The sequence below is a fragment of the Parasteatoda tepidariorum genome, chromosome 7 (genome assembly GCF_043381705.1).
Source record: "Parasteatoda tepidariorum isolate YZ-2023 chromosome 7, CAS_Ptep_4.0, whole genome shotgun sequence".
In the NCBI taxonomy this organism is placed as follows: domain Eukaryota; kingdom Metazoa; phylum Arthropoda; class Arachnida; order Araneae; family Theridiidae; genus Parasteatoda; species Parasteatoda tepidariorum.
In genome coordinates, this window is record NC_092210.1 from 91429508 (window position 1) to 91456201 (window position 26694).

Sequence of the window (26694 nt, forward strand, 5' to 3'; positions counted from 1 at the left end):
TGTGCATAAAAAATTATATTTTATTTAAGGAATAAAACGTTACGTAAAGACATCATTCACCAAATCAACGAACAAACAATGTAGTGGAACACTTGTATTTTTTATGAAATTTGTTGTATTATTTTTATTGACTGATTTGCAACTTTAATCCATCATAAAAACATAATGATAAATCTCAAAAGGAATAATTATACATTTTTAAAAAATTTCATTTGTAAACAACAGTTTTGAATTACACAAACTTTAATTGTTTAAAAATTTCTCAACAAAAAGTGTTTACTCTAATTGAATTACTATTATTTTTTGAGTGTCTTAAGAATTAGTGAAAAATATAAGTCACAGTGTTAATAAAAAAATATTTATTGAATTGGTGTGTTTGTCCACCTCAGGCCAAAAATGGGTTAAAATGCAAATTATTTAATTTTATTACTTATTCTACATTCATATCACAAGATGATGTATGGGTGCAGATAATGTTTATTAAGCTCCACCATTTTTCCTGCATGGCACAAAGTGGCACTCACAAATCACACACTGGTGCAGATAATATTACAAGAATTACTGTTTACGTAATATCATTCTGGCATGCAGTGATTTTAAAAAGTGCTTCATGTCAATTTTTGTATTTTAAAAGCCCTGAAAGGTGCTTTTTTTAATGCGTATATTTAAAAAGTACTTAATTTTCCCTCTTCCAAAGATGTTTCTCTCTCTATTTACCAAGTCGATTTTCGCCTCTTATTGTGCAAAAGCGTGGTTTTCACGTAGTTCTATTCAACGTTTTCGCAATGCATTTCAGCGTATTGTCGGTTATGAAAGTGGCAATTATTTTACATGTTTGATGAAATACTTGGGCGTCTGCATGTGCGGGTACTGAGCTGGGTTTTGTGAGATTATTGCACTCTCATGTGCAACTCTGCTGCATTTTGCAAGATATTCTCAATTTCAGGCTTCATTTTACACCCTCTGAAATCGAATCAAAAAATCCCTTGATCATAATAGCTGATATAATGAAGAAAATATTTATTTGTCAAAAACTAGCTATTTTATCATGAACACATAAAGTCATTAAAATTATTTTGCATTTTGTTAATAGATATGGTGCTTAAAAATATTTTTTGAGTTACTTAATAAGTAAAGGTGCTTATTTTTTGTTGAGAGATTTGGCTACACACCCTGGTCATGCCTTGAGTTTAAAGCACCCACATTGAATGTAAAGTAATACTTTATTGTTTTAGGCACTCAAATTATTTATAGTATAACCCTTGTAACTAAAATAAAAATATTTTGTAATGACTATTCCTATTAATGATTAATTTTAGGGATCATTGAGCCATGCCAATCCAATCTTGAGGTGCGCTGCAGGAGAGGCCCTTGGACGAATGGCACAAGTTGTTGGAGACGGCAAGTTTGTCGCAGAAATAGCTCAGCATATGTTCGATCGGTACAGTATTTGATAACAAGTTCTATTTCTATACAACTGAATGTTTTTGTGATTGTATTGCTTATTTTAAATGTTTTCAATAAACATCATTTTTAATTGGCAAGTCACTTTTTCATAAAAGTTTCTTCTTATTCAGCATTGGTCAAATTTTGTCTCAATTTTAACTACTTTTTTAGTGTATAACATTCATTAATTGAAAATTAGTTTTATTTTTGTTATTCTTCTGCATATTTAATTTTCAATGAACCGCAACTTAGATTGCTCAGTGAGAGTCACTTTTTTTTCAGCATTTGTCACTTTTCTTTTAGTTTTAAAAATTCAAATCATCAGTGAATTAAAGCAGCAATTGAATTTTTTTTTCTTTCAAAATTTACTAAACAAAATTTTTTACTTTTATTTCATACATAAAACATTTCTTGTAATGTGATTTGAATTGCAAATATATAAAGGAAATTTTCAACCTAGGCTTTTTTTTTTCAAAAGATTTTTCCACTTTGTTTGTGCGTACAATGATAGAAACCTATGTTTTGATCTGCAGTGTCATGAAAAAATAAATCTGCTGAGTTTACTGCCGTACCGCATTAATTCTGCTACTGTATGTATAATTTGCAAAAGAGAAGGTAGTACCCTAATTAATTTTTTATCTCGTCATCAGATCATTGCGTACTAGGAATCTATCTTAATGGTTTAAGGGCCTAACTTGAACTATGACCTACCCTGGCTGTAGCAGATATGNGGCAATAATGTTTTAGTATTAGAATGATATCTAATCAATCAAAAACAAAATATTTAAAAAAAAATAATTATTGCTATTATAAAAATAAATATAGGAAACTAAAAAAATTTACAGTTATGAAAATATTAATTGCTCTCTCCGCCATTTTGAACTAGAACGTTTCAAGCAAGAAGGGGAAATTCCCGTCATTCATTCATTAAGGTGGGTGGGTGAAGAAGCAAAATTCATTTCCTTCTTACTTGTCATTCAAGTTGAAGGGGGGGAAGTGACAAGTTCTTATTTTCTCTTATGTCATTGGCTATCAATCAAGCATAAAGGCGTGGCATGCTGATTGGGTTCTCTTTATTTTTTCTTGTGTGACTAAAGGGGATTCCCCCTCCACTTTAACGTTTGCTGTGTTTACCCTTTTCACAGTACTTCTTTCCCTAACACTTTATCAAAAAGGTTCCAGAAAATGCCTCTTTTACTAGCCAGCTGCACAGGAAAGAAGGGGGGGAGGGGACTCAATTGTGCTCTTTTGAAAACAAATCTCCCCCCCCCTTTCCTGCATTCCAGAGGAGGAGCGTTACTAACGGTGGTACGGTCTTGGTAGATCTTCTGCTCTCTTTTCTGTTGATTTATGGGTTTAATGCATAGATCACTAGAAGCTAAGAAAGTACTATATACTCTGAAAGTAATACTTTTTTTTTTTTTTTTTTTTTTTTTTTTTTTTNGAGTGGGGAAGATGAAGAAATGTTTGTTTATTTTGATTGTTAAAAAGTGTCCGGGAAATTGACCCTTCCGGAAAAGGGACGTCCGGATATGGGACGTTACACTGTAGTTTAAGGGCCTAACTTGAACTATGCCCTCTATGACCTACCCTGGCTGTAGTAGATATGCTTTACTTTTACATACAATAAATGTTTGGGCTCAGGGGATAGAGCGTTCTTCCAATTAGGTGAACTGGATTTGAATCCTAACAATGGCTGATTGATGCGAATTTTACATATGGCTTGCACCGATTACCGTGCTGACGTAAAGCATACTCTCTGGTAGAGGGATCATGGGTTTGAGTCCCCTTGCTGTCAGGCTAACCGTGGTAGGTTTTGTGATTTTCTCACCATGTAACGCAAATGGGGATTAGTTCCATCAAAAAGTTCTCGACAAAGGCACATTTTCACCAATACTTAGTCCAGGAGTTCCCTTGTTTTCTGGATAGGATTCAAAATGACAAGGCTATGGAGTTGAACATTAGTAGCTGTAAACCCATTAATTGTGTCAGCTATTCGAGGACATTTATCAAATAAAAAAGTGAAATAAGCTTACCTTTTTTTTTCTACGGATTTGGATTATTGGCTCTAAAAATGTAGGATAGGGGGTGGCCACCATTTGGAAAATATGTTAGTAATGTAAATTTAGATCCTTTATGTTAATTTAACTTTTTGCGTATTCTCTGTATCTCGAGATCTTTTTGAGCAGATCTAAACATTTTTGCACACAATTATAAAATTCTTTTATCTAAAGAAAATTTCATAAAAAATATTTTTTAGTTGTTATTTATAATTTACTTATTTATTTGTCTGAAAATTTTTAAATTAAATGGTAAACTTTTTTTTACATCATTTTGAAGCATGCTATTCATTTTGAATACCAAAATACAAAATTTGAGTGTAAGAGGAGGAATAGTTTTGTAATTATTAATATTACTTGTAATTTTATAATAAATTCTAAATATTTGTGGATATTGGGCTTTAATATCATTGTCTTTTTTGTAGACTTAAATCTGCTCGTGATGCAGCTTCTAGGACTGGTCATTCTCTGGCCCTTGGTTGTTTGCATCGTTACGTTGGAGGTATGGGAACAGGACAGCATTTAAACACGAGTGTCAGTATTCTCTTGGCACTGGCGCAGGATACCAATGCTCCAGTGGTTCAGGTAAATCTCCTATCATTAAAAATTGTTTTATTAACTCTAATGAAATATTTAAAGGTTTTTCAAATGAAATTTTGTTTGCTTTTAATATTTTATCTTTTGAGAAATGTGCTAAGTTGCAAGTAACTATAAATCCAAATTCATTTTGTGTGTACTAGTTCAGTAGGCTCTTATTTATTTAGCTCTTGACTACCTGGCCTCTTTTCTATGTGGCCTAGTAACAGGAATGAGATTTTTCTGACTTTTTATATTTCTTTATTTAAAATTTTCCTCAGGAAAGGGGCCGAAAAAACCATCATTAAATGACCTGAATTTATGATAGAATTGTCATGAATCCTACGCATCTGAAAGTAATAACTCAAATTTCAAATTTGTACTGCTTATTAAAAAATCTTAGAATTTGTAAAACTATGTGTAAAAGAATGAAAAAATGATAAATAACTTTTTAAAAAAAACATCTTAAAAAAATTCCGAATGGCATTGGAATCATCACGCATTGAATGCCTCAAAAGGTGAGAATACGAAATTCCCAACTTCTAATAACAACATATTTAATATATCGAAATTTAAAAGAAACCATACGAAGAGAGCTGAAGAATGACAACTGCTGAAAAAACTATCAACAAACGCTGTGAATCGCTATGAATGTGTAAAAAAAAGTTTAATATGACATAATAGACATGCCAAATTTACATGCCATAAAAATGCATTAAATATATCGAAATGATTTAAAAAACCATAGTAAAGCAGCTATAAAAATTAAAAATAAATAAATAAAAAAGCTATAAAAAAAACTCATATTTGCAAAAAAGAGAGAAAAAAAATCAAAATACATAATTGTTGTTAAAACTAAATATTTTTCATTAAGACATTTTCACAAAAATATTTTTTTTCCTCACAAAAATGAGTCCCAAAAATAACACACAGAACAACCCCTGATTATTCTACATTGCTGTCATTTAGCTGCCAATTGTTGAGAAAGATTTTACAGAGTCTTATAATGGGACAGTGAAAGTCCAGTTTTTCGATGTCCATTTTGTACATTATTCCATTTCCTACATCATTTTCTGCTGATCTATGTAAAGTGCCTATATTGATAATGTTAAGTTATTCCAAATTTTACATCATAATTTCACACAAAAAAATCTGCTTCATTTGTTTTTTTCTAACATCAAAACAATTTTTTTCTCTGCAAAACTTGCATAAATTTTTACAGAGCACTTTTTTTCTTTTTTTTTTCCAGTACAGTTTTGAACAATCATTTCATATTTTTGCATTTTAATGAGAAACAAAGTAATTTGAACAATTTTTAGTGGAAATTTCACTCCAAGTTAGTTTGGTATTGAGAAGGATCTAAAATGTTACTATGTTTTTTTCAAGAAGCAGCTGAAAAAAGATGCTTTTCAGAAAACTAGCCATTGGTTTTTTGAGAAGGCGACTGCTTATTAATTTTTTTAAAAAATAAAACATGCTACCAAAGTAGCAAGTCATGACAAATCAAGTTATTATCTAAAAAAATTTTTTTATGAAAATTTTTTTATTGCACGAATATTGTTAAAATACAAACCTAGTTATCTTTTGGAATAAAGCTTAAATCAATAAATATAATTAATCTTTTCCCTACTAACATAAGGATATAAGCTTCCTAGACCAAGATCAAGACTTGATTATTTTTCGTAGTCATTATCAAGGTTTTCAAAAATCATAATTTTTATTTTTAAAACAAAATCTAAAAATTTCATCATTTTGTTATTTAAATAATATATTTTTTTTTACATTTGCCAATCAAAATGCAGAAAATTTTTTAAAATAATGCTTATTATTATTGAAAGACAATATTATAACTATAAATTTTAAAAAAATTGTTTAAATATTTTTGTATATAAATATTTCTAACTAATTATTAAACAATTAAAATAATAGTTATTTTTACTTGATTAAAAATGGAGGGTTATTTTTGTTCAAGCTCAACACCAAACACCTTCCCGATTTCATAAAAACAAGGACCCAAAGTGTCAGGCTTTCATTTTTTATTTACAAAAACTACATATTTTTATCAATACTGAAATTTTTGAAAGTATTTGTTTTTAAATAAATCTAAAATTAAATGGGTAACGTTAAAATGTCTGTAAAGGGCACTTTTGATTATTGACCAGTCAAAAGTGGAATTTGACACAGTGTGTTTATTAAATGCAAATTATTTTCCATCTGACTGAAGAAAAAAGATAATATTTAAAAATTTCATGTTATTTTTATCGAAATTTAGTCTTTCCTTTAAATTTTTATTTCTTTTATTAATTTTTGTCCATTTTGAACATCAAATAACAATTTACATATCTCTATTATGAAACTAGCCATGTCAATGAAATCTAGTTTAAAAAATCAGGTGGTTTAAATCAATGAATTTTTTAAAAATATCAAGTGACTTTCTTTTAAAAGTAATGTCAACCCTTGTCACATCTAAAAGAAATCATTTCCCTTTCAGCTGTGGGCTCTGCATGCATTGTCAATGATTGCAGACTCTGGGGGTCCAATGTTCAGATCTTATGTGGAGCCCACTTTATCCATCATTCTGAAACTCCTGCTGTTCATGGCTCCCACGCACATCGATGTTCACCAGTGCATTGGAAAATGCTTAACAGCTCTGATCACTACTGTTGGACCTGAATTACAAGGTATACCCTTCAAATATTGAACTGTCGTGTAAAATTAGTGAAATATAGTGCTACTGGCCACTTATCAGGGCTTAATCCAGGTTTTCAATCCTAGTACCTATTTTTGTGAAAAAAAATTATTTTTGTGAAATTTTTTTTTGTTTTTGTGAAAATTAAGTATTGATTTAAATAAAAAAAAAAATTTTTTTTTTTTTTTTTTTTTGTAACAAAACTTGAATTGTTTTGCTCTTCAATCATTGGTTCCGTAGCATTTTTAATACACTGTGCCTCGTTATCAACTGTGACGGTTTTTTCAGACGGCGACTGTTGTGACGGTTTCTCCTCAGTTTTTTCAGACTGAAAAAATGTTTTAATTGATTTCGTTCCTATATTATCGATCGTGCGTAAACGCTTCATATAATAATCGCTATTCCGTGAGCCACCCGCTCCACTTAAATTTCTTCCTCGCTTCATTATAAAAACTTTTCATAAATCTTGTTAAAAAATACGAATAGAACACGTTTTACGCTAAATCATAACAAAAACACTTGTCTGGGAAAATGAGTTGAGTTGTTTACACGCTGGCTCAATTTAGCCGGTTGCCTAGTATAAAAACTTCACCACTCACTCCGATTGAATGGCGTATTTAGGAGAAGTGACGTCAGCATATATAGCCTGTTTTCGAGCTAGTGCGGTTGCGCGGAACGCCGTCCGATGGCGTACCATACGGCGTTCACTGTGAATCCACTTTTCCGTGAACCGCTCGGAAAACTATTCAGCACTTTAATTCCTTCTAACTTTCTTTTTTATTTTCGTGAAGATGCGTTTTTTTTTCAAAGTTTGTTGAAGTACTAAATTTTTTTGGGAAGGTACCGATTTTTTTTTTATAATTTTGTGAAGGTACCGTTTTTTTTTTTTTTTTAATTTTGTGAAGGTACCGAAAAACGGTACCAAAATCGCCCTGGATTAAGCCCTGCTTATAGTACTTTTTACAATGGCAATTTTACTTTTTGAATCATGTAGCAGATTTTCAAAAACTGAACATTTTAAAGGATTAAAAAATTTGTTTATAATATGAAGCATTTTTCTTTGGAAGCATTTCTCTAAATGTAATTAATGTTACAAACAAATGTGATAAACATTACAAAATTTTAAAAAACAAGTATGTGTCGTGTGTCTACCACTACATAAATGCAATTCCAATTCTCCAATACATAAGACATGTTAACTCGATTCTATGTTGGGGCACCTTTTACATAGGTGAAGGTTGACATAGTCGATATCAACTCTCCCCCATGGGTGACCTTCGGATGTGACGTGAACACCCCTACCTCGACAGAAACTTCCACTTCGGTTTGAACAAGCCTACTTCAATGAATGGTGGCCAATGAATAGTTGACTTGTGACTGTGACATTTTACACCTCCTAGTGCTGTCGCTACTCAGTCTCGATCGCACACAACGTGGGCCGTGTACACTTGACTGTTAGTGTCAACACAGGAGCGACCACGACCGTTAACTGAATACAGCTCTCACGCTCAGCACTCGAAAAGTATGGAGATCTCAATACAGCTCTCTCGGCTTCTCACAAAACAACATTGAATTCACTAGTGGTATTTGTTCATTGAACTCTATCACAGTTATAATTCTGATGGGGGGGGGTACTGCAGTGTGTCTACCATTACAAAAATACAACTCCAATTTGTGTATTTTAAGAACAAAACAAAAATTATTTACAGTATCTAAAATTTTTTATAGAGATTTATAAATTCTACCGAGATACTTGAGGGGTTGAAAGGATTGATATACTTTATTAAAAACTTCATTTGTTTATGTAGCGTGTCTACCAATACAATTCCAATTCACTAGCACATAAGACATGTTAACTCAGTTCTATGTCGGGGTACATTTTTGTAGATGAAGGTTGACATTGTCGACGTGACTATCCCCACAGTGTGAAATTAAGTAATTTTCAAATTAATATACTAATAACAATTCTGTATTTATTAAAAATAATAATAATAAAAATGCACAAGAGGTTCATTTTTAATGAAAAAAGTGGTGTTTTGGTTTGGAGTAACAGACAGTTTTTCAATCTCCATTGGTCATTTGATGACCTTCTGTCTTTCCTTATATTGAACCTTATATTTCCTTCTATGAATGCTTATATGTTGAAACCTTCATTATGAAGCTGCCATTTGTATTGGACTCATTCGTGCTAAAGCTTAAGAGCCGTTAATATGCTTACTACCTTGCTATTCTGCAGATTCACTAAAGAGATCCGTTAAAAGTTCATAATCAAGAGTTAGGTATTGTGGACATAAAATGGTCTTTTGTTAAAGTTTAAATGTTTGTTTCTCTCATTTTTATCCTCTAATTTTTTTTAATTGTATTCACTGACTTTAGGTATAAAAACATAAATAAACAGCATTATGTTAATTTCCTTAATTCTAATAATGTATCAAACGGTTTAATTTCTATTATAGTTTTTAAGGTGATTTATTCTGTTAGCTAATGTCTTGATTGTAGTAGCTTGATATTTTGGATAATGAAAACTAAAAAAACATCGTGTTAATTTAAGCATAAAGAAATATTTCTACTGTTCTAGCAGCTGTGTTCCAGTTGGTGTTGTGAAAATGATCTAGTTAGATTGCAGATTATTTGGGTAACGTAAGAAATGAAACAATTTTAACAAATCCTCCTGGTTAATCTGTGGCTTAACTAGATCATCTGTTAGAATAATTGATTTCTTCACTTAAGTAGTAACATATACATTGTGTAACAGTTTGCATTAAATGCCTATTGTTTTTACCTGATTTCCCCCCCGCTGTGTTGGAAGCTATCTGATTATATGAAAAAAATCGTCACAGCATTGTTTTTGTGTTCTTTGAATAAAATAACTTTTAAACATGCAATACAGCAAATAAACACGTTTTACCTTCAAACACTGAAAATAGCAATAATGAGAACTTGTAAACATAATGTTAGTATATATGTGTTCTTGTATTTGGTGCTTAAAAAGAGTGCTCCTGTAGCACTGAAACATGTTTCCACTTCTTAAAATAACTAGTGGGCTGCGCCCCTTGCTCACTAACGCTCGCCAACCCCCGAAAATTGCTGCGCAATCTTATATGGTTTACTTCGCAAACCAAGCTCGCTTCGCTCGCTACTAACTTACGTACATTGCAAATGCACAAAATTCTAAGAATTCAAATCATTCGAATACATATAACAACTTTTTTTTTAAAAAAAAAACTACATCTTTTTAGTAAATACTAAGTCATTAAAATAAATTTGAATTCAAATAAATGACATGTAATTCGTTAAACCTATTAGAAATGTGCTATAGTATAAAATCTTCAGATAAAATTTCTAAAACNCCCTTAATGAGGCTTTTTTTGTCGTTGCGTAAGAGAAATATATATATAGATTTGTGATGTTTTATTTTTTTTCTGTTTTCACAATTTTATGTTATCTTAAATAATTATATTTTACTTCCATTAATTACTTTTACAATTCGAAATTATTTGTCAGGGCAGATTTCTTCTTTTTCCCTAAAAATTAAAAAAGCTTCTTCAAGAAAATATTTATTACAGCAGGAACATTTTTAAACGTTATATATAGCGTACTCTTTAGAGGATGGCCACCATTGCAGCAACCATTCCATTATAGTGACTGATGCATAAAACTCCATTACCTATTTTATGAATACAATGTCCACACTTAACCATTCATTTTAATAGAGCAACTAGAATTTCCTTGTTCGGTTTAAAAAAAGTTTAAGAAGAATTAATTATTTAAATCATTATTTCTTTTACTGTTACCACACAATAAATGTATAACGCATCGATTCTTCTTTGAAAGAAAGAAAAGTGACATAATCCACTAAATTCTATGCAGTAATTTTATCAGTCATACTTATCTTGTTTGAAAATTGTATGCACTTTTTTTTCGTGAAAAGTCAGTTGCCAAAATGTGGTTTATTTTCTGGTTTACAGCATCTAGACCATGAAAGTGGTATCAAGCATTGACTGTATATACAAGTATTCATATGAAACTAAATCATTTTTAAGAAAATTTCTTCTATTGTTTTAACTAGTCTTGTAATCTTTTAAGATATTTGTTGTATTGATTTCTCTTATAGCCTGCTATAGTCTTTAAACTTGCATTCAAGTAATAGTAGTTTTATGTATAATTTTTTCCTCTTTATTATTATTATTGCTACCCTGTTAGCATAATTAATGAAAGCACTATTTTTATCAATCTGTATTTTTCTGCAACCCAAAAGCAGTCAGACAGAAATTATAATTTACCGTAATCTAACATATGTGTAACAAATTTGGCAAACCTAAAGTATTTAAAAATTATGCATAAAAACTTTAGCTGTTTAAACATAAAGTGAATTTTGTGCAATAATACTCAAAAGAAAAGTTTAAAAAAAAATTTACATTAAAAGCCTGTTCTCAAGCATTATAACGAATTCGTTTTGTTTTCTTTCCCGTATAATTTTGATTTAAAACAAGTTTAGCTATGTTTTTTTTTAAGAAAAAAATATCAGTGACTTTTTTTTCTATTTATTTAAATTCTGAGATGAAAAATTATCTGCAGTGCTGGGGTGTTTCTGCTACTAGCAGTAGACCTTTTTTTTAAAATCTTTTTTTCTTTGCGTTGCAAAGTTGAAAAAAGAACTGATAAAAATGCATATTAACATTTATGTTATTTTAGGCAATTCACTGTCTGTGTGCACGACACGCTCATCTTTCCTTGTTGCGTGTGCCATAATGCAAGATCACGGTGACCCTTTGGTCCAAGCTGAAGCCATATCATGCCTGCAGCAGCTTCATATGTTTGCTCCAAAGCATCTCAATCTTTCAACCCTGGTACCCACTCTTTGTGTGAGTATAATCTTTCATTAACCAGCAGATTTTAACAGGTTGCATAGCGTTTTTAAAGAGTGCTTAAAGGTGCTTATTTTCAATTTATGTTTTTTAAAAGCTCTTAGTTGTGCTATTAGTTCACACTCTCGCTATTATCTTGTTCAAATTTCCAATCCTTAATAAAATATTTTTTATCCATCCATTCAAGGATGACGCTTGATGTTAATACAGTTTTTTTAAATATCAATTCATTCATTAAATTAGGATGAGCGAAAAATGAAATGGAATTTTCTAAAGGGTTAAGCGTTAGTCATTGTTTTAAATTTTACTATAAGCGATTCAGATTTTCACATATTTTAAAAATAACATCAGTGATAATTTCTAACTCATTTCAACTCTATTTGAACAAAAGAAAATAGTTTATTGCACACATTTGAATATTTAATTATTTTATATTCACTGTGTCTGATAAATTCAATAAAGAATGTTACGGGTTAGCACGTGTGGTTCACGTCACCCAATTTATACTTTTATAGTTGTCCAGGGTGCGTAGCGTTTGTAAAAAGTACTTAAAGGTGCTTTTTTGGGGATTTCGTTTTTAAAAGCTTTTAAAGGTGCTTTTTTCAGCTGGCGTTTTTAAAAAGTGCTTTTTTTCCGAATAATTTTTTTTCTTCCCTTCAGTGATATCTGGTGGATCCCATGCATTTCACGAAAAATGGGGAGTTTGCTACGTAATCATTCACGCGGACTTCATGTCGTACCCACGTTATGACTTGCGCATGCGCGCACACTTGAAACCGAAACCCGAGTGCTCCAATTCGGATAGAGAATATCAGATCCTTATGAAATGTTTTTCTTTTTAATTTAATTTATTTTTGTTCTTGTTTATTTTATTTTACTTCTAACACTTTTTTTGACGTAGGGGGTAAGGGTACTTTTATTCTGAGTTCAGGGTCAAGTTGAATTCACTCAGTGATGCGGGAAGGTACTGATTGTTTTGATTTACGCCCGTTTCTTTTTTGTTTTTTTTTAACGCTAAAACTGTTAATAAAAAGTTTTTGTTTTTCAATTATATCATTGATAGAATATGAATTTTTTGAGTGCTTGAAAATTTGTGTAAAGTGCTTGAAAAGTTTTTAAAAAGTGCTTATTTTTGATTCAAAGATTTGGCTACGCACCCTGTTGTCTGATACCACAGGCCTTTTTTTTCAATTCCTACTATTAATTCACACTCTTCCTATTATCTTGTTCAAATGTTCAATCATTAATAAAATGCTTTTTAATCATAGATTCAAGTTCAAAAACTTTTTTTTAAACTTGTAAGAGATGACACTTGATGTGAATACAGTTTTTTCAAATATGAATTAATTCATTAAATTTAATTAATATATTTTATAATAAAAATTAACTAAATTTTTTTTCTTAGTAGGAATTGTCTTTAAATTTTTTTAAAAATATTATTTGTTTATTGGGTATTTTTAAAAAGTGCTTAAATTTCTCTTTTTGAAAATAAGATATTTTTCTTTACCATGTCAATTTTTGCCACATATTATGCAAAAGGGTGCTTTTCAAAATACATTTCGGCATATTGTCGGCGTGTAGCATATGTAAGCAGCAATCATTTTACAACATGTTTGGCGAAATAGTTGTGGGTCTGCATGTGCGTGTACTGAGCTGGGTTAGGTGAGATTCTTGCATTCTCATGTGCAACTCTGCTGCATTTTGCAAGATATTCTCAACTTCAAACTTCATTTTCCACCCTCTGAAATCGAACCAAAAAATCTCTCAATCTTTATAATCAAGAAAAGAGTTCAAAAAGTGTCAGAAATTAGTTATTTTATCATGATCATGTAATGTCTTTGAAAATTATTTTGCATTTTCTTAGTGTATATAGTACTTAAAAAAAGAGAAAAAAAACAGAAAGATATAATATAGAAAAGGAAGAAAAAAAAAGAAAAATAATAATAATAATGCAATCTTTAGTAGGTAAATTTAATGATCTGTTTAACATAAAATTCTATACAACCCTCATACTTTGCATTCCATAGAACTTCTTCTGTCAATGTACCTCAAGACCCAGAACTTCTGAATTCGATTACTGAAAGTGGGTTCTTATTTAAAGTATGAATTTTCTACCTCTTCATCAATCTATTAATATTCACATTCATATTTATTCTATTTATTGATAGACAAAACAAAGAACAATTTGAACAATCAAGATTTTTAAATATTCAACCCTTGTATAAAAAAAGCTATAATGTATTATAGGGCTCTGAGTTATTATAATTTTCTCTTTCAGCTACTAATAAAGATTAAAAGAATTTTTTTAATAAAATTTTTTTCTTTCTAATCTTGTCTTAAGATGCTTTTTTTCGGATTTCTTCCATTTCTATGATCTACCATACTAGATAGTACGATACGATACTAGATATGATCTGCGATAGTTCTATATAATACAGTTTGCACAATCAATATTTTTAATTATTTAACCCTTGTATCAAAAAAAGTTATGATGTTATTTGGTGCTCAGAGTTATTATAATTTTCTCTTTCAGCTACTAATAAATATGAAAAGAATTATTTTTCTTCTAATTTTGTGTCAAGATACTTTTTTTGTTGTGATTTCTATGATTCTGGCATGTTAGGGGAATGACTTTCCTGTATTTCTCTCTCATTTCAGTGTGCCTTGTATAGTTCTCACTTACTGCTGAGGCGTGCAGCAGTGGCATGCTTGAGGCAGCTTGCTCAACGTGAAGCCTCCGAAATATGCACTCATGCCCTCTCCTGGGCTCGAGAAACCTCCCCTGCGGTCACCAACAAGAGGTTTTTCTGTGATCACGGCCTGGAAGGAGTGATATTCTCAATGTTGGACACTGAAACTGACCTTCACTTGTTGGCTGATGCCCATGACACCCTCACCAGTATGCTGCAGACCCTTGCTGAAGAAAATGTTGGACATTGGTTGCAACTTTGCAAAGGAGTTTTAACAGCTACAGGTTACACCTTTTTTTTTATTTAAGTAGTTCCTTCCTGACATTTTTGCACTTTGACACAAACAATTATGTAATGATAATATGGAATCACAAATACTTTAAGTTTATGTTGTTAAGATGAGCAGACTTACAATAACAGGGCTGATTGTGCTCCGGATTACCGGATTTTTTGCTAATTATGATCCGGAAGTTTCCGGAAATCGAGGGTTCAGACGTTTCAAAAAATCATTGATCACAAAAGTTTCTGGAAATCTAATTTTCAAAGGTGGAACTTAAAAACACAGTTTATTTTATTTGTAAGGGAGAGCCAGATACTTAATAAGCGTATATTCAAGATTAATATTAATTTTTTATCTGTAAATAGTTATTATAATCATAAACTCAAGAAAAAAAGATATAATTGTAAATTTTAATTACTTCTCCAGGTCAACATAGGTATTTGTAAATGGTATAGGTTTGTGTAAAATTTTAAATGTATTTTAAGTAAACCAAGAAATATTGAGAAAAAGGAAAAAACCCTGTTAAAATTTTTTTTTAATTTTTCGATTTAAACGTTTTTTTTTTTACTCAAGAAATTTTCCGGAATTTTGACTTGGGCTCACAATCACCCCTGCAGTAAGACATTTGAAACCAGTCAATTTCTCAATAACCTTCATGTAGTGCCATCTTGTGATGAGCGGCAGGAACTTATTTGTACGCCCAATAACATTTCAGGCATATTTAATATAATCAGAACTGGACAACATCACAGTTTTTCTATTTTGATGACTATAAAAAATCCCTGAAATTCCCTGTGTGTAAAGCATCTAGTACATTATGCAACTATTATCATGAAATTCATATTATTTCATAAAATTTACTGGTTTTTACCAATAAGTGCCTTATATATTCTAGAATTCGTCTCTAAACCTGAGAAAGATGAGAATAACGATGCTGATAATGATGCAGATGATGAATCTAGATTCAAGGCAACAGATGAAACTTCCTATAGTATTGTTTCTCCCAGATGGTCTACCAGAGTTTTTGCAGCTGAATCTTTGCAGAGAATCATTGGTGCCTGTGAGGAGAAGGCAGCTCACTTTGACCTTGCACTCGCCAGAGAAAATAAACTTCTGCACAATAGAGGTACAATTTTGTTTAGTTGAACAACCCCTTATCTTTCAGAGCTAACATTAAAAGAAAATTTATATACTTTCAAGATATTCAAATACAGGGTATTTGTGCACCTGGAAATTCATGGAAAGTCATGGATTTCGGTATTGAACAAAACTTGTCATGAAATGTCATGATTTTAACTATTTTTTTAAAAAGAAATCTTGGAAAGTCATGAATTTAGGTTGCCAAAAAATCTAATATTTAAAATGGAATTTACACCCCCCTCCCAATTTCAGTGTTCCGAATATCTGAATTTGTTACAAAATCCCCACTCATAGTCATAATTTATTAAAATATGAATCGTTTTTATCCTGTTCTTTAAAAATTATGGTGTTCTTTCAAACAATGAAATAAAGAACATCATTTCTAGAGCGAATTATCTTTTAAACTTCTGTCATTTCAGAATTTTTTTATCTATTTATCATTTTTCATTTTATTTTTATCAATTTAAAATTCTAAGTTAGGCTTTTTATATTACACTTACTTTAAAGAAGAAATAAAACAGTTTTAAATAACTACGTATATCTGACAGTATTTAGTTATTGTATTTTTTATAGCTATTTTATTGCCTCAACTCTTTCTGTACTTTGTATTTTAAGTTTAGAATCAATAAATATGAAGATACAGAGTATGACAGTTTTGGTTATATCTATCATTGCAATTAATGTTATTATAATGCATTTTTGAATTTATTGTTGTGTTTTTGTGGGGGAAATAGTAACTTCGGTTAGTCATGAAAAATTCTTGGTATTATTATGGAAAGTCATGGATATTAAAATCTAAAATGTAGCAGATACTCTGCTTTTAGAGTTCATTTCAAAGAAATACTTTTTAATATACAGAAAATTTTTATGTTTTCGAGATATTCAAATTAGTTACTAAATACAATTCACTACACAATTATGAAAATTTTTTTTAAATTTTTTTTCCTAGCATATGCAGTATAAAAGAGCAACTTTAAATACTCCTTTCTTGTACAATTTTAGTGAATTATTTTCAAATTTTAAAATAATAATTTTTTATCAGTTAAAAATTGCTCCAAAGATTTTATTTATAATTTTTTGAATGCTTTTAAAGTTATAATAAAAGATTGTTGGACAAAAAAATTAGTTTCTTATAGAATTGTCCATTTTTCCTTAAATGTTTAAGCTAGCATAATAATTGCATAAAATTTGCAAAATTTTATGCAATTATTGCAAATAACAATCAAAGCAATAAACGCAAGCTTATTACTATATTTTCTGGAATAAGATGTTCAAAAATTCTTGTTTTCGTTCATAATTTATTACTGATTTCTCAAACTTCGAAAGCTTTAAACTTAATTGATAAGTATGAAAAATTGCATTTCCTTTACACCTCTACAAAATAATGCTCTAAGTATTTTATTACAAGTTTTTTTAGAAAAAAGTGCCAGAATCTGAAAATGTCACTTCCATTATTGTTGGGTAGTATACTCGCTTATCTTTAAAAAAATTAACTTTTTGAAAATATTCTTTATATCTGAGAAGATGTAACATTTTGTTTAAAGAAAGATAAATTAATAAAATTATAAAATTAAAATAAAAACTATTATATTTACCTATAATGCATATTGCGTTCTCAATTACAAATAGCATAGCAATTTTTATAATACTGTTACTTATGAATGCTCAAACTGAATATGATACATAGATCTTCAAAATGCGACAAAAATAGCTGTGTTTTTCCTTATGAAAAAGAAAATCTTAACCTTCATGTAAAACTTAGAAATCTCTGGTACAATGTTAAATTTAATTAGTTTAAATGTAATCAATTTTTATACTACATATTACTCAACAATTGTATTAGGACCGAGATTGCCTGTTTGGCAGGGCACTGGACTCACGTTTGTGAGGACAGGAGTTCATATCCAGCCGGCCAAAGACTCCCTGTGTCGTAAATGGTTACTGATGCACGTTAAGTCTGCCGGGTCACAAAGTCCTCCATGTTCCCATAACTAATTATACTTCTGGGGGATACTGATTTGGAGATTGATTGTTCTCTGGTTGTTTTAATTTTCCGTTAAACTGGTATTTCTTCTAAATTATATTTCTTTAAGTATAAGGATGTTTAACCTTTTAGGTTCGGAAATGGATTGCTATTTCTCTTGAACTTGAAATAAAGTCAATTTTTTTAAAATGTATTTTTGTATGAAATTTTTAAAGTGTGAAAAAAATGATTTTAAAATGCAATTTCTTATAAATATATGTGCATACATAAAATATGATTAAGTCTGTGCTATCACTTAAAATTCTATTCTGGAGATCTCGGGAAATTTATTTTCATCAGGCAAATGGTCACCCTGTGTACATTAAACACAGAAAACCATGTTTTGAAAGAAAAAAAATTTAATTGGTGGTTTATCTTTTGTAACCGTCATTGAAAAGCCGACCCAATTCTGTGTTTACGACTACCAATGTTTAGCTCCATATTCTTGTAATTTTGATCCCAATCCAGAAGACAAGGGAACTCGTGGATCAATACTCCCAGAAGTATTGATTTGTTATGGAAACTTGGAGGATTTTGTGACCCCGACAGATTTAACGTTTATTAGTCACTAGTTACTACACGGGCATGGGTACCACTCTTCAGTCCCAGGGACTATTGATGAATCTATTATTTGTACTATTAATGAATCTAAGTCTGCTCTAGTTTGCTTCCTCCACCATAACCTATCGTCATGCTGGTCAAAGTTAAATCAAGATTATTTTTTTTAAAAAGAAAGAAATTATAGTGCTGGAGCGAAAAATAAGTAATGGTAAGTGAAAAACAGGGATACGAATGCTTTCAGGTTGTTCAGTAATAGTTGTCAAAAAATATACACGGTTGGCTGTTATTTTCGTTTTGTTTGTTAAAAAAACATAAAATAAAAAATTAGAAAAAATAATCAAATGATTGATTTAATATGTAGGCTAATATCAAGGAAAGGTAAATTTTGGTGTCAGTGTGCTATAAATTTCTAAAAGTTTGGTCAGCAACGCTAGACAGTATTATTTGGTCAAAAAATGAGTTCAGTCTTGAAATTTTTTTAGAGTGGCACCCCTGTACACGGGGTGACTTCGGCCGGCGGGGATCCAACCCACGACCTCTTGGACATTGGGCCCAGTGCCCTACCAGCCTGGTTATCTCACCCCCTAATTGGTAGTTTCAAAAGAAAAGGATTTTATGAAGAAAAAAACTGAAAATAATTTTTTTACATTTCAGATTATTTGGCCCTTCATTTGTCTGATTTAGTGAGAATGGCTTTTATGGCTGCCACCTCAGACAGTGATCCACTTCGAATTAAGGGACTTAAAGCATTGGAAGTAAGTATTATTTTTAAAACAATTCCTTGTTACCTCCACCCATTTTAAAATAATGATAGGCATTCTCCCCACCAATTTGATAAGTTTTAAATGTTCTTTTCCCACCGCCTTTGATGGTGAGGTTTCGGCTATCTTTGTGGCACATTTACTATAGCATTATTTAAGTATGTTCAGCTTTTTTATCTCTATGTTTTTCAAGCAATTAAAACTAGCATAGTTTTCCCAATATAGCTCACACAAGAGCAGAGTTGTCGCAGAGTTGTTGCAGAAAGGTTTTTCTTTAAAAAAGTTTTTGAAAAAAAAAAATTTCTGCAGAAATTTACACGTAAAATTAGAATCATGCATTCAGATAATCATTTTTTGCTCTCTGAATTTACCCCAATAGTATCGTAAAATCGATGTTGTGTTTCGATTGTATTTTTGACAGTTATTGATATTGATTTTCACATGGTTCTTAAATATCCCAATATATTTCAGACAGTATGAAAATTCAAATCGTGCATTTGAGTATATCATGTTTTTTGGCTGTTATTGCTATTGATTTCCCCATAGTTTTTAAGTCCAATATTTCTTATACGATACTATTTATTACAACAATATAATCTCAAAACGCACATTTGAGTAACTCCTTTACGAGGAGCCCGATTCGCATGATTACGTTGTCGATTTTTTTTTTTGGCCATTGCTCTTACAAATTTCATGATTTTTTAAATATTTTTATTTTTATTTTGATAATTTTTTATAAGATGCAAAGAAGGTAATAATTAATGCATTTTCCCCCCACATAATGCGTGAATATAAAAATAGACTAAAATAAAATAAATTATTACTTGTTTAATTAAAAAAATTATATATAGCTTCTGTTTTTTTGTAAGTGCAGTGCTTTTGTTATTTTAAATTAGTAGCATATATGTTTGTTATTATTAAAAGTGTCCTGCAGAAAGATATTAGTGCTAGAGAACTTTGTCACAGATAGCTCGAAAAAATTCGGCTACAGAGCACAAGAGCGCAATAATTGTATTTCCTCTCAGTATATTGTATATGATATGTACAGAGAAAAAACTGGGATTTTTTTCCTCTAGATTTGAGTGACTCTCAGCATTTTAGCATAATTTTAGCATTTTAGTCTCCCCACCATAAATGGAAGCATAATTTCTCTTTGCTGTTATCTGCATTTTCTTTTTAAAGCATCATGCTCAATAATCTACGTAATTTCTTTACTGCTTCCTACATAATTAAACTTTGTAAAATGTTTGGTTTAGTTTATTCTTTTAAAAAGATTTTGAATTAAATAGTTTATAACTTGAATAACTCAGTGTACTATATAAAATATCTAATGGTTGCTAAATTTTATTAGGTTTTTTCTCTTTCAAATTGTCAGCTAAACTGATAGATATTTATCTACATTTCAGATAATTATCAGCAAGTTTTCAAAAGTTCCAGAACCAGAATTTCCTGGGCATGTCATTTTGGAGCAATATCAAGCTCAAGTAACTTTTGTTTTTGAAAATTTCTTTCTTTATAGATTTATTCTAATTAAAGTAGAAGACCCGTCGTGGCTCAGGGGATAGAGGCCTTTCAACTAGTTGAAACAGGCTCAAGCAATGTTGAAGTAAAATATCCTCAGTGGTATTATGGGTTAAGGTCTCCTTACCGTCAGCATAATCGTGGGAGGTTTCTGTGGTTTTCTTCGCCTTGTAACGCCATCAAAAAGTCCTCCATAAAGGCAAAATTTCTCCCTATACTTAATCCAGGAGTTCTTTTGTCTTCTGAATTTTGTTCAAAATTACAAGGCTATAAAGGTGAACAATAGTAGTCGTAAACCCTTAATTGTTGAAGGATAAGATAAGTTATAAGAATCAATAAAGAGAACAATGGAAATAAAAATACGGCTACCAAAGCTGAAGTCTTCAGGGGTACCAGCTCCGGAAGCCATAAAAACAAAACGTTTTTTATTGAGAGAGCCAGACAAATGTCAAAAATTGCTCTCTCAGTACCCCGAAGGTTTTGAAAAAATCCAGGAAGAAATACATAAAATACATATAATCAAATCAGAAGAAAAATTTAAACAAAATCATGAGAATATAATACAAAAAGGAGAATGCAAAAACTCCCAGTAAACTAGTCAAACAGCAAATTCATGAAACTAACTCAATGTAACTCATGCACATTTGAAATAAAAGAAAACAACACCATCCCTATTAAAATGCGCAGTAGGAAGAAGAAAGAAAAAAAAAGGATAGGAAAGGTAAAGATTGCTTAACAGATTAATATAATGCTTAACTGGGGCTGCTCAGCCAAGATATTTCTCAATCATTTTCCTAATCAAAAATTTAACATTACAGTAATTGAAAAGAAAATCATTATTTCTCAAATTTTTCAAAAAATTATTTGTTGCCTCCTGAAAACACTCATCATTATTGCAAATTTTTTTTAATTCTAAGCAATTGAGAAAAAACTAAATTTTTGAAAATTTCACTGCACAAATTAGTATTAAAATTACAGAAAAAAATAACCTTAAATTTAAAAGCCTTTCGTTTATCAAAAACACCAATTTTAATATTTTCATCAACAATATCAATTTTAAAATCTAAATATTCAACTTTTAAGCAATTCTCATAAGTTTTTTTCAAAACCAAATCTTTAGGATAAATACTAAAAATAAAATCATAATTATCACAATTAAATGAAACTAAATCATCAATATATCTAAAAACTTTAAAATCATTAAACTCAAGAAATTTAGCTTCAAAAAAATATTAGCAAAAGCACCAGAAAAGGAATTACCTTGTGGATTACCAATAATTTGTTTATAAAAATCCAGACCATTAAAAAGTGCATTCTCAAAAAGATTAAACCTACAAATATTCAACCAATAAGTGGAATACTAGTGTACAGATTTTCAAAAGTATTAATACTAGAAATTATATTATTTTTGATAAAATCCGAAACATAAACATTACTTTCAATAACAATATTTTTCTCTTTTTTAATTTTAAGTAAAATAATTTTAAGAAAATTAAACTTTTAACTAATATCAGAATTGTAACAATTAGTACCACAGGCAATAAACCTAAATTTAACTGGACATTTATGAAATTTAACAATAGGAAATAAATATGGAAAAGTAATCCTATTTAATTAAAATTTTTTACTAAATGCAATAATCCTTTTTTCAATAACTTTCTTCTTTTAATTTTAAATAAGTATTATTAACGTTGTATTCCCCAATAATTAATTTTTTAAAAAAATATTTACACATAATACAAAAGTTATTTCATGCTTTATCAATAACTGTAATAATAAATTTATCCTTAAGAATTTTCATATTTCTAGACAAATCATAATCAATAATGGTACCACTAGGATATGAACAAAAACTAGTATTAAATAAATTAAATTTAACCTTTTCAATAATTTTAGTTTTCCACTTTGAGAAACCCTCAACGGGCCAATGAAATTTCCTGGAAATTTTAGCTATAAAAAAATCAAGATCTCTTTTAATGGATCAAATAAATTCTTCATTTTTCATTCTAAATCTTGTTCTAAATTTTGAACCTTTACTTGAAATATTAATTAAATCTTGATTACCAGCAATCTCTAAATTTCCTGTGATGGCATGACCATAATCTTAATCAATATATTGAGAAAATTCTTCTTCATTACAATAACAATTGAACTCTGAAATACAATTTAAATTCCGATTTAAAAAATAATAATTGCATACCTTTTTTCTAAGTGTAGAGGAATATTTATAAGCAGTTGAAACTTTAATTTGTTTTAAACGAAAAATTTCGGAAAGACTATGAATAATTTGTGGCTACTTAGCAATTTCAAATTTTCTATTAATCGTACAAAAAACCTTTTTAACATTAGAAACTATATTGAAGAGCATTTCAGTTTTACTAACACCAAGTTTTGATTTAATCAAATCCAAAACAATAAATTTAATAAGTTCAGTATAAAATTTAATCTTAAAACAAAATTTAATAAAGAAATTTTTAAGAACTTTATTTTTAAAGCCAACAATATATTTCCTAATAATAAAATTATTATTCAAATTAACATTTAAATTACAAATATTCGAAAAATCATCAAAGTCAATTATATTCCCAGTACCCTTTCCACTACCTCTTTTATTCCTATACTTTGAATTAAAACCACTAGGAAAATTAAGAACTTTAAATTTATCATAAATACAAAAATCATCAATATTAATATTACCTTCCACATTAAATTTACTATTTAATCCATAAGGAAAAAGAGTTTTAAGACTACTAATGTAAATGTTTTCTAAATCAAACCTATTATCTAAATTTTCCATAAAATCTAAAATAAAAAGAGTAACATTATCAAAATCATGAAATTGAAAATGTAAAATTTCATGATCTGTAGAACTATTATTATTATTTAAATTTTTTATGGCAGATCTGTGGGAATTAATTCGTTTATGAAATTCTGAACTAGTTTGTCCAACATAACATAAATTATAACAATTGCATTGAATTAAATAAATTATATTAAAGCATTTGCAAAAAAATACATTGGAATGGCAGTCAATTTGTGAATTATCAGCCAAAGGATAAGTTTTAAAATTTTTATTTTTAAATTTTTTGAACTTTTTAAATTTTTTTATATTTTTTAATTTATTTAAACACAAAATTTGACTTAGTAACTTTTTATCCAAAGTAATCCCTAAGTCAAGATTTACTTCAGTGCTCCTTGTTTGGGTGCGCAACGAGTCACGCTCCATGAAATAAATATAAATTGTATTTTGCATAGAAATAAATTTTAACCTAAAAAGTAAATACTTAATTAAACAAAATTAACATTAAACCTAGACAATTAACAAAACCCCCTTGACGCTTTAAAAAAGTTTAAAACTTTAAAAAAACATTATAAATCCAGGAACCTTTAAAAATTATAAGTTATAAGATATAGACTATAAGACTTAGATAATAGAGCCCTCTTCTCCCAATGAGGTGAATCAGGTTTAAATCCCAGAGGTGCCTGATCGACATAAGTTCTGTTCCTGGCTTGCACTGCCTGCAATTCTGACTTACAACTTTTTCAATGATGAGAGGATCCTAGGTTAGAATCCTCTTGCTGTAAGGCTGACTGTGGGAGGTTTACGTGGTTTTTCTCTCTATGTAAAGCTGATTAGTTCCATCCAAAAGTGCTCCCTTGTCTTCTAGATGCAGTTAAAAATTACTAAACTATAGCATTGAAAACTGATGGCTGTGACTGAATTTTTGTTAAAAACAAGTTATTTTATCATGATTATGTAGTATTTTCAAAATATTTTAATATTGTGAATTGTTGCTTTTAGATGCATTCATTTCTATCCAGAACTTATGAAGAAAATTTTTTAAATAGTGTGCATATCCTAATCGTGATTTTACTTTAAAAAAGTGCTTAAAATGTTTTTTGAGCTCTGAAAATGTGCTTATTTTTTGTTGAAACATTTGGAAATCACCCTGTAGTTGTAATTAAACTTAATTTCAGGCATGCACACTCGTAACCCAACCATGTCCAAACACCTAACTCTATTGTTAGGGCTCTATCTTTTAATGGCCATGGTAATAATGCCACATAATTTAAACCATTGTCTGACGATGTGGACAGTGCCTGAGCTGGTAGCCTTCTCTCTAAACTTCCGGGTCACACCCAGCGAGAAGACTTTCAGCAACGTCACATTTAATGTGCACCTTGCTGTGTATACACGTTAATTGTTTTGTCTGCAGCTAGGGTTAAACTCACTATCCCTTCTGTACTACAGCTAGTGGTGTGTCTTAATTCCATAACTAGTGCCAAGATTAGGAAGGAAAAAAAAGGCTTACCTCTAGAGATGGAACAAATTTAGGGCCGCAGAATCTTTTTCTGAAGAGGGAACATAAAAAAATATTGTTGCGTTAGAGCTTCATTTCTCATCTGAATTCTAGTTCAATTGATAATAACTTGAGCCGCGATAGCTCAGGGAATAGAGTGTTCGCCTTCCAATAAGGTGAACCGGGTTCAAATCCCAGCAATAGTTGGTCAATACGAATTCCCCATCCGTCTTGCACCTACCACGGTGCTGACGTAAAATATCCTCAGTGGTAGATTGATCATGGGTTAGAGTCCACTTCAGGCTAACCCTGTGAAGTTTTGGTGGTTTTCTTCTCCATGTAGCGCAAATGTGGGTTAGTTCCATCAAAAAGTCCTCCATGAAGTCGAATTTCTCCCAATACTTAATCTAGAAGTTCCCTTGTCTTCTGAATTGGGCTCAAAATTATAAGGCTTCGGAGTTGAGCATTACTAGTCGTAAGCCCTAAAAATTGTGCCAGCTGTTCAACGACGGTTATAAAATAAAATAAAATTGATAATAACTTAATTATTCCAAAAGAAAAATATTAATTTGTCTTAAAAATTAAATGGTAAATCTGTGCTTACTTTTCGAATTAAAAAGCATTTAAAGTTTTGAACAAATTGTCTAAATTGTAACATGTATTTATTTCTCGCTAAAGAAAAATTAGTTTAATTTTTTTTTTTACAATTTATAAATTAACTACATTATTTTTATTATTAAATAAATCTTATAACTGGATTTATTTTGAAAATAAATTGTTTAAAGCAATAAAAAATTTCAAAAGATTTAAATCTTTTGATGCCTTAAATAAATACCTCTACATTTTGAAAGTTGAATTTGAAAATTACATTTAGTTATTCCAAATATGTACTTAATATTTAGATCTTTTTTATGATATTATAGGTTGGTGCTGCATTGCGACCTGCTTTTTCTCCAGATACTCCATCACACATCACTGCCTTTGCATGCCAAGTAAGTTAGTTAACATTTCATGATGCATTGAAAAATCTATGTGGTTCTAAGATAATTATAACTGTCACAGATGCAATTTCTAAATGCTGCTAACATTTTATCCATAATTGTTTTTTAAAGATGCTTTAAGAACTTCAGTTTAGAATCAGGTGAATTTTATTGATATAATTAGTTAGTTAATTTTATTGATGTAATTATATTATTAAAAATAAATAAACAATATATTTGAAACTATATTAGTACATAATTAAAATAATAATAAATAAGTAATAAAAATTATTTTGAATCAATTCATAATGTGTACTAATGCATGATTTTAATTTATTAAGAATGGAATAAATATGTATTATTATTAATTATTGAAAAACACACCTAAATTAAAGAAAAATCACAAAATTGTTAACACGGTAGCTTCTTTTCCTAAATTTTTAAAATAGCAATATTCTGTTTCTTTATACCTTATCTCAACTGCATGTTGACAAATATTTCTGTATGGAATAGCCTAAACTATTTATTGCAATCAAAATCAACCTGTGAAATAAAGGAGATTCTGAATTTTAACAGATTTCTTATGTGCCTTAGTAAGATAATTTTCTTTTATAATGCTCCCTGCATGTAGTATGTATAAAAATTGAGAAATATATCTTGGCAAATAAAATGTGATTTCGAAGAATATGCTTTACAACTATTTAGTGGGATTTGTATTACCTTCATGTTTTTTTTCTTCTTAATCCTTAATTAGTAGCGACTTTTTTGAGATATGTAAAAAAATATTAAAAGAAGGAT

General features: G+C 29.8%; 2 protein-coding genes across 3 annotated transcripts in view; one reads left to right on the forward strand and one right to left on the reverse strand.

The window, feature by feature from the left end:
- Positions 1–26694, reverse strand: part of LOC122272596 (monocarboxylate transporter 12) — a gene marked incomplete at its 3' end in the record, with an annotated part of 552146 nt that overhangs the window by 347388 nt on the left and 178064 nt on the right.
- LOC107439530 (HEAT repeat-containing protein 5B) overlaps positions 1–26694 on the forward strand; it is a 116180-nt gene that overhangs the window by 61314 nt on the left and 28172 nt on the right. For both annotated transcript variants that reach the window (XM_043052959.2, XM_071182937.1), the window contains exons 19-27: positions 1320–1441; positions 3932–4091; positions 6574–6763; positions 11467–11636; positions 14298–14613; positions 15505–15735; positions 18988–19088; positions 20501–20578; positions 25840–25908. In XM_043052959.2, the coding sequence (XP_042908893.1) occupies positions 1320–1441; positions 3932–4091; positions 6574–6763; positions 11467–11636; positions 14298–14613; positions 15505–15735; positions 18988–19088; positions 20501–20578; positions 25840–25908 (1437 nt within the window). The remainder of the gene's footprint in view (positions 1–1319; positions 1442–3931; positions 4092–6573; positions 6764–11466; positions 11637–14297; positions 14614–15504; positions 15736–18987; positions 19089–20500; positions 20579–25839; positions 25909–26694) is intronic.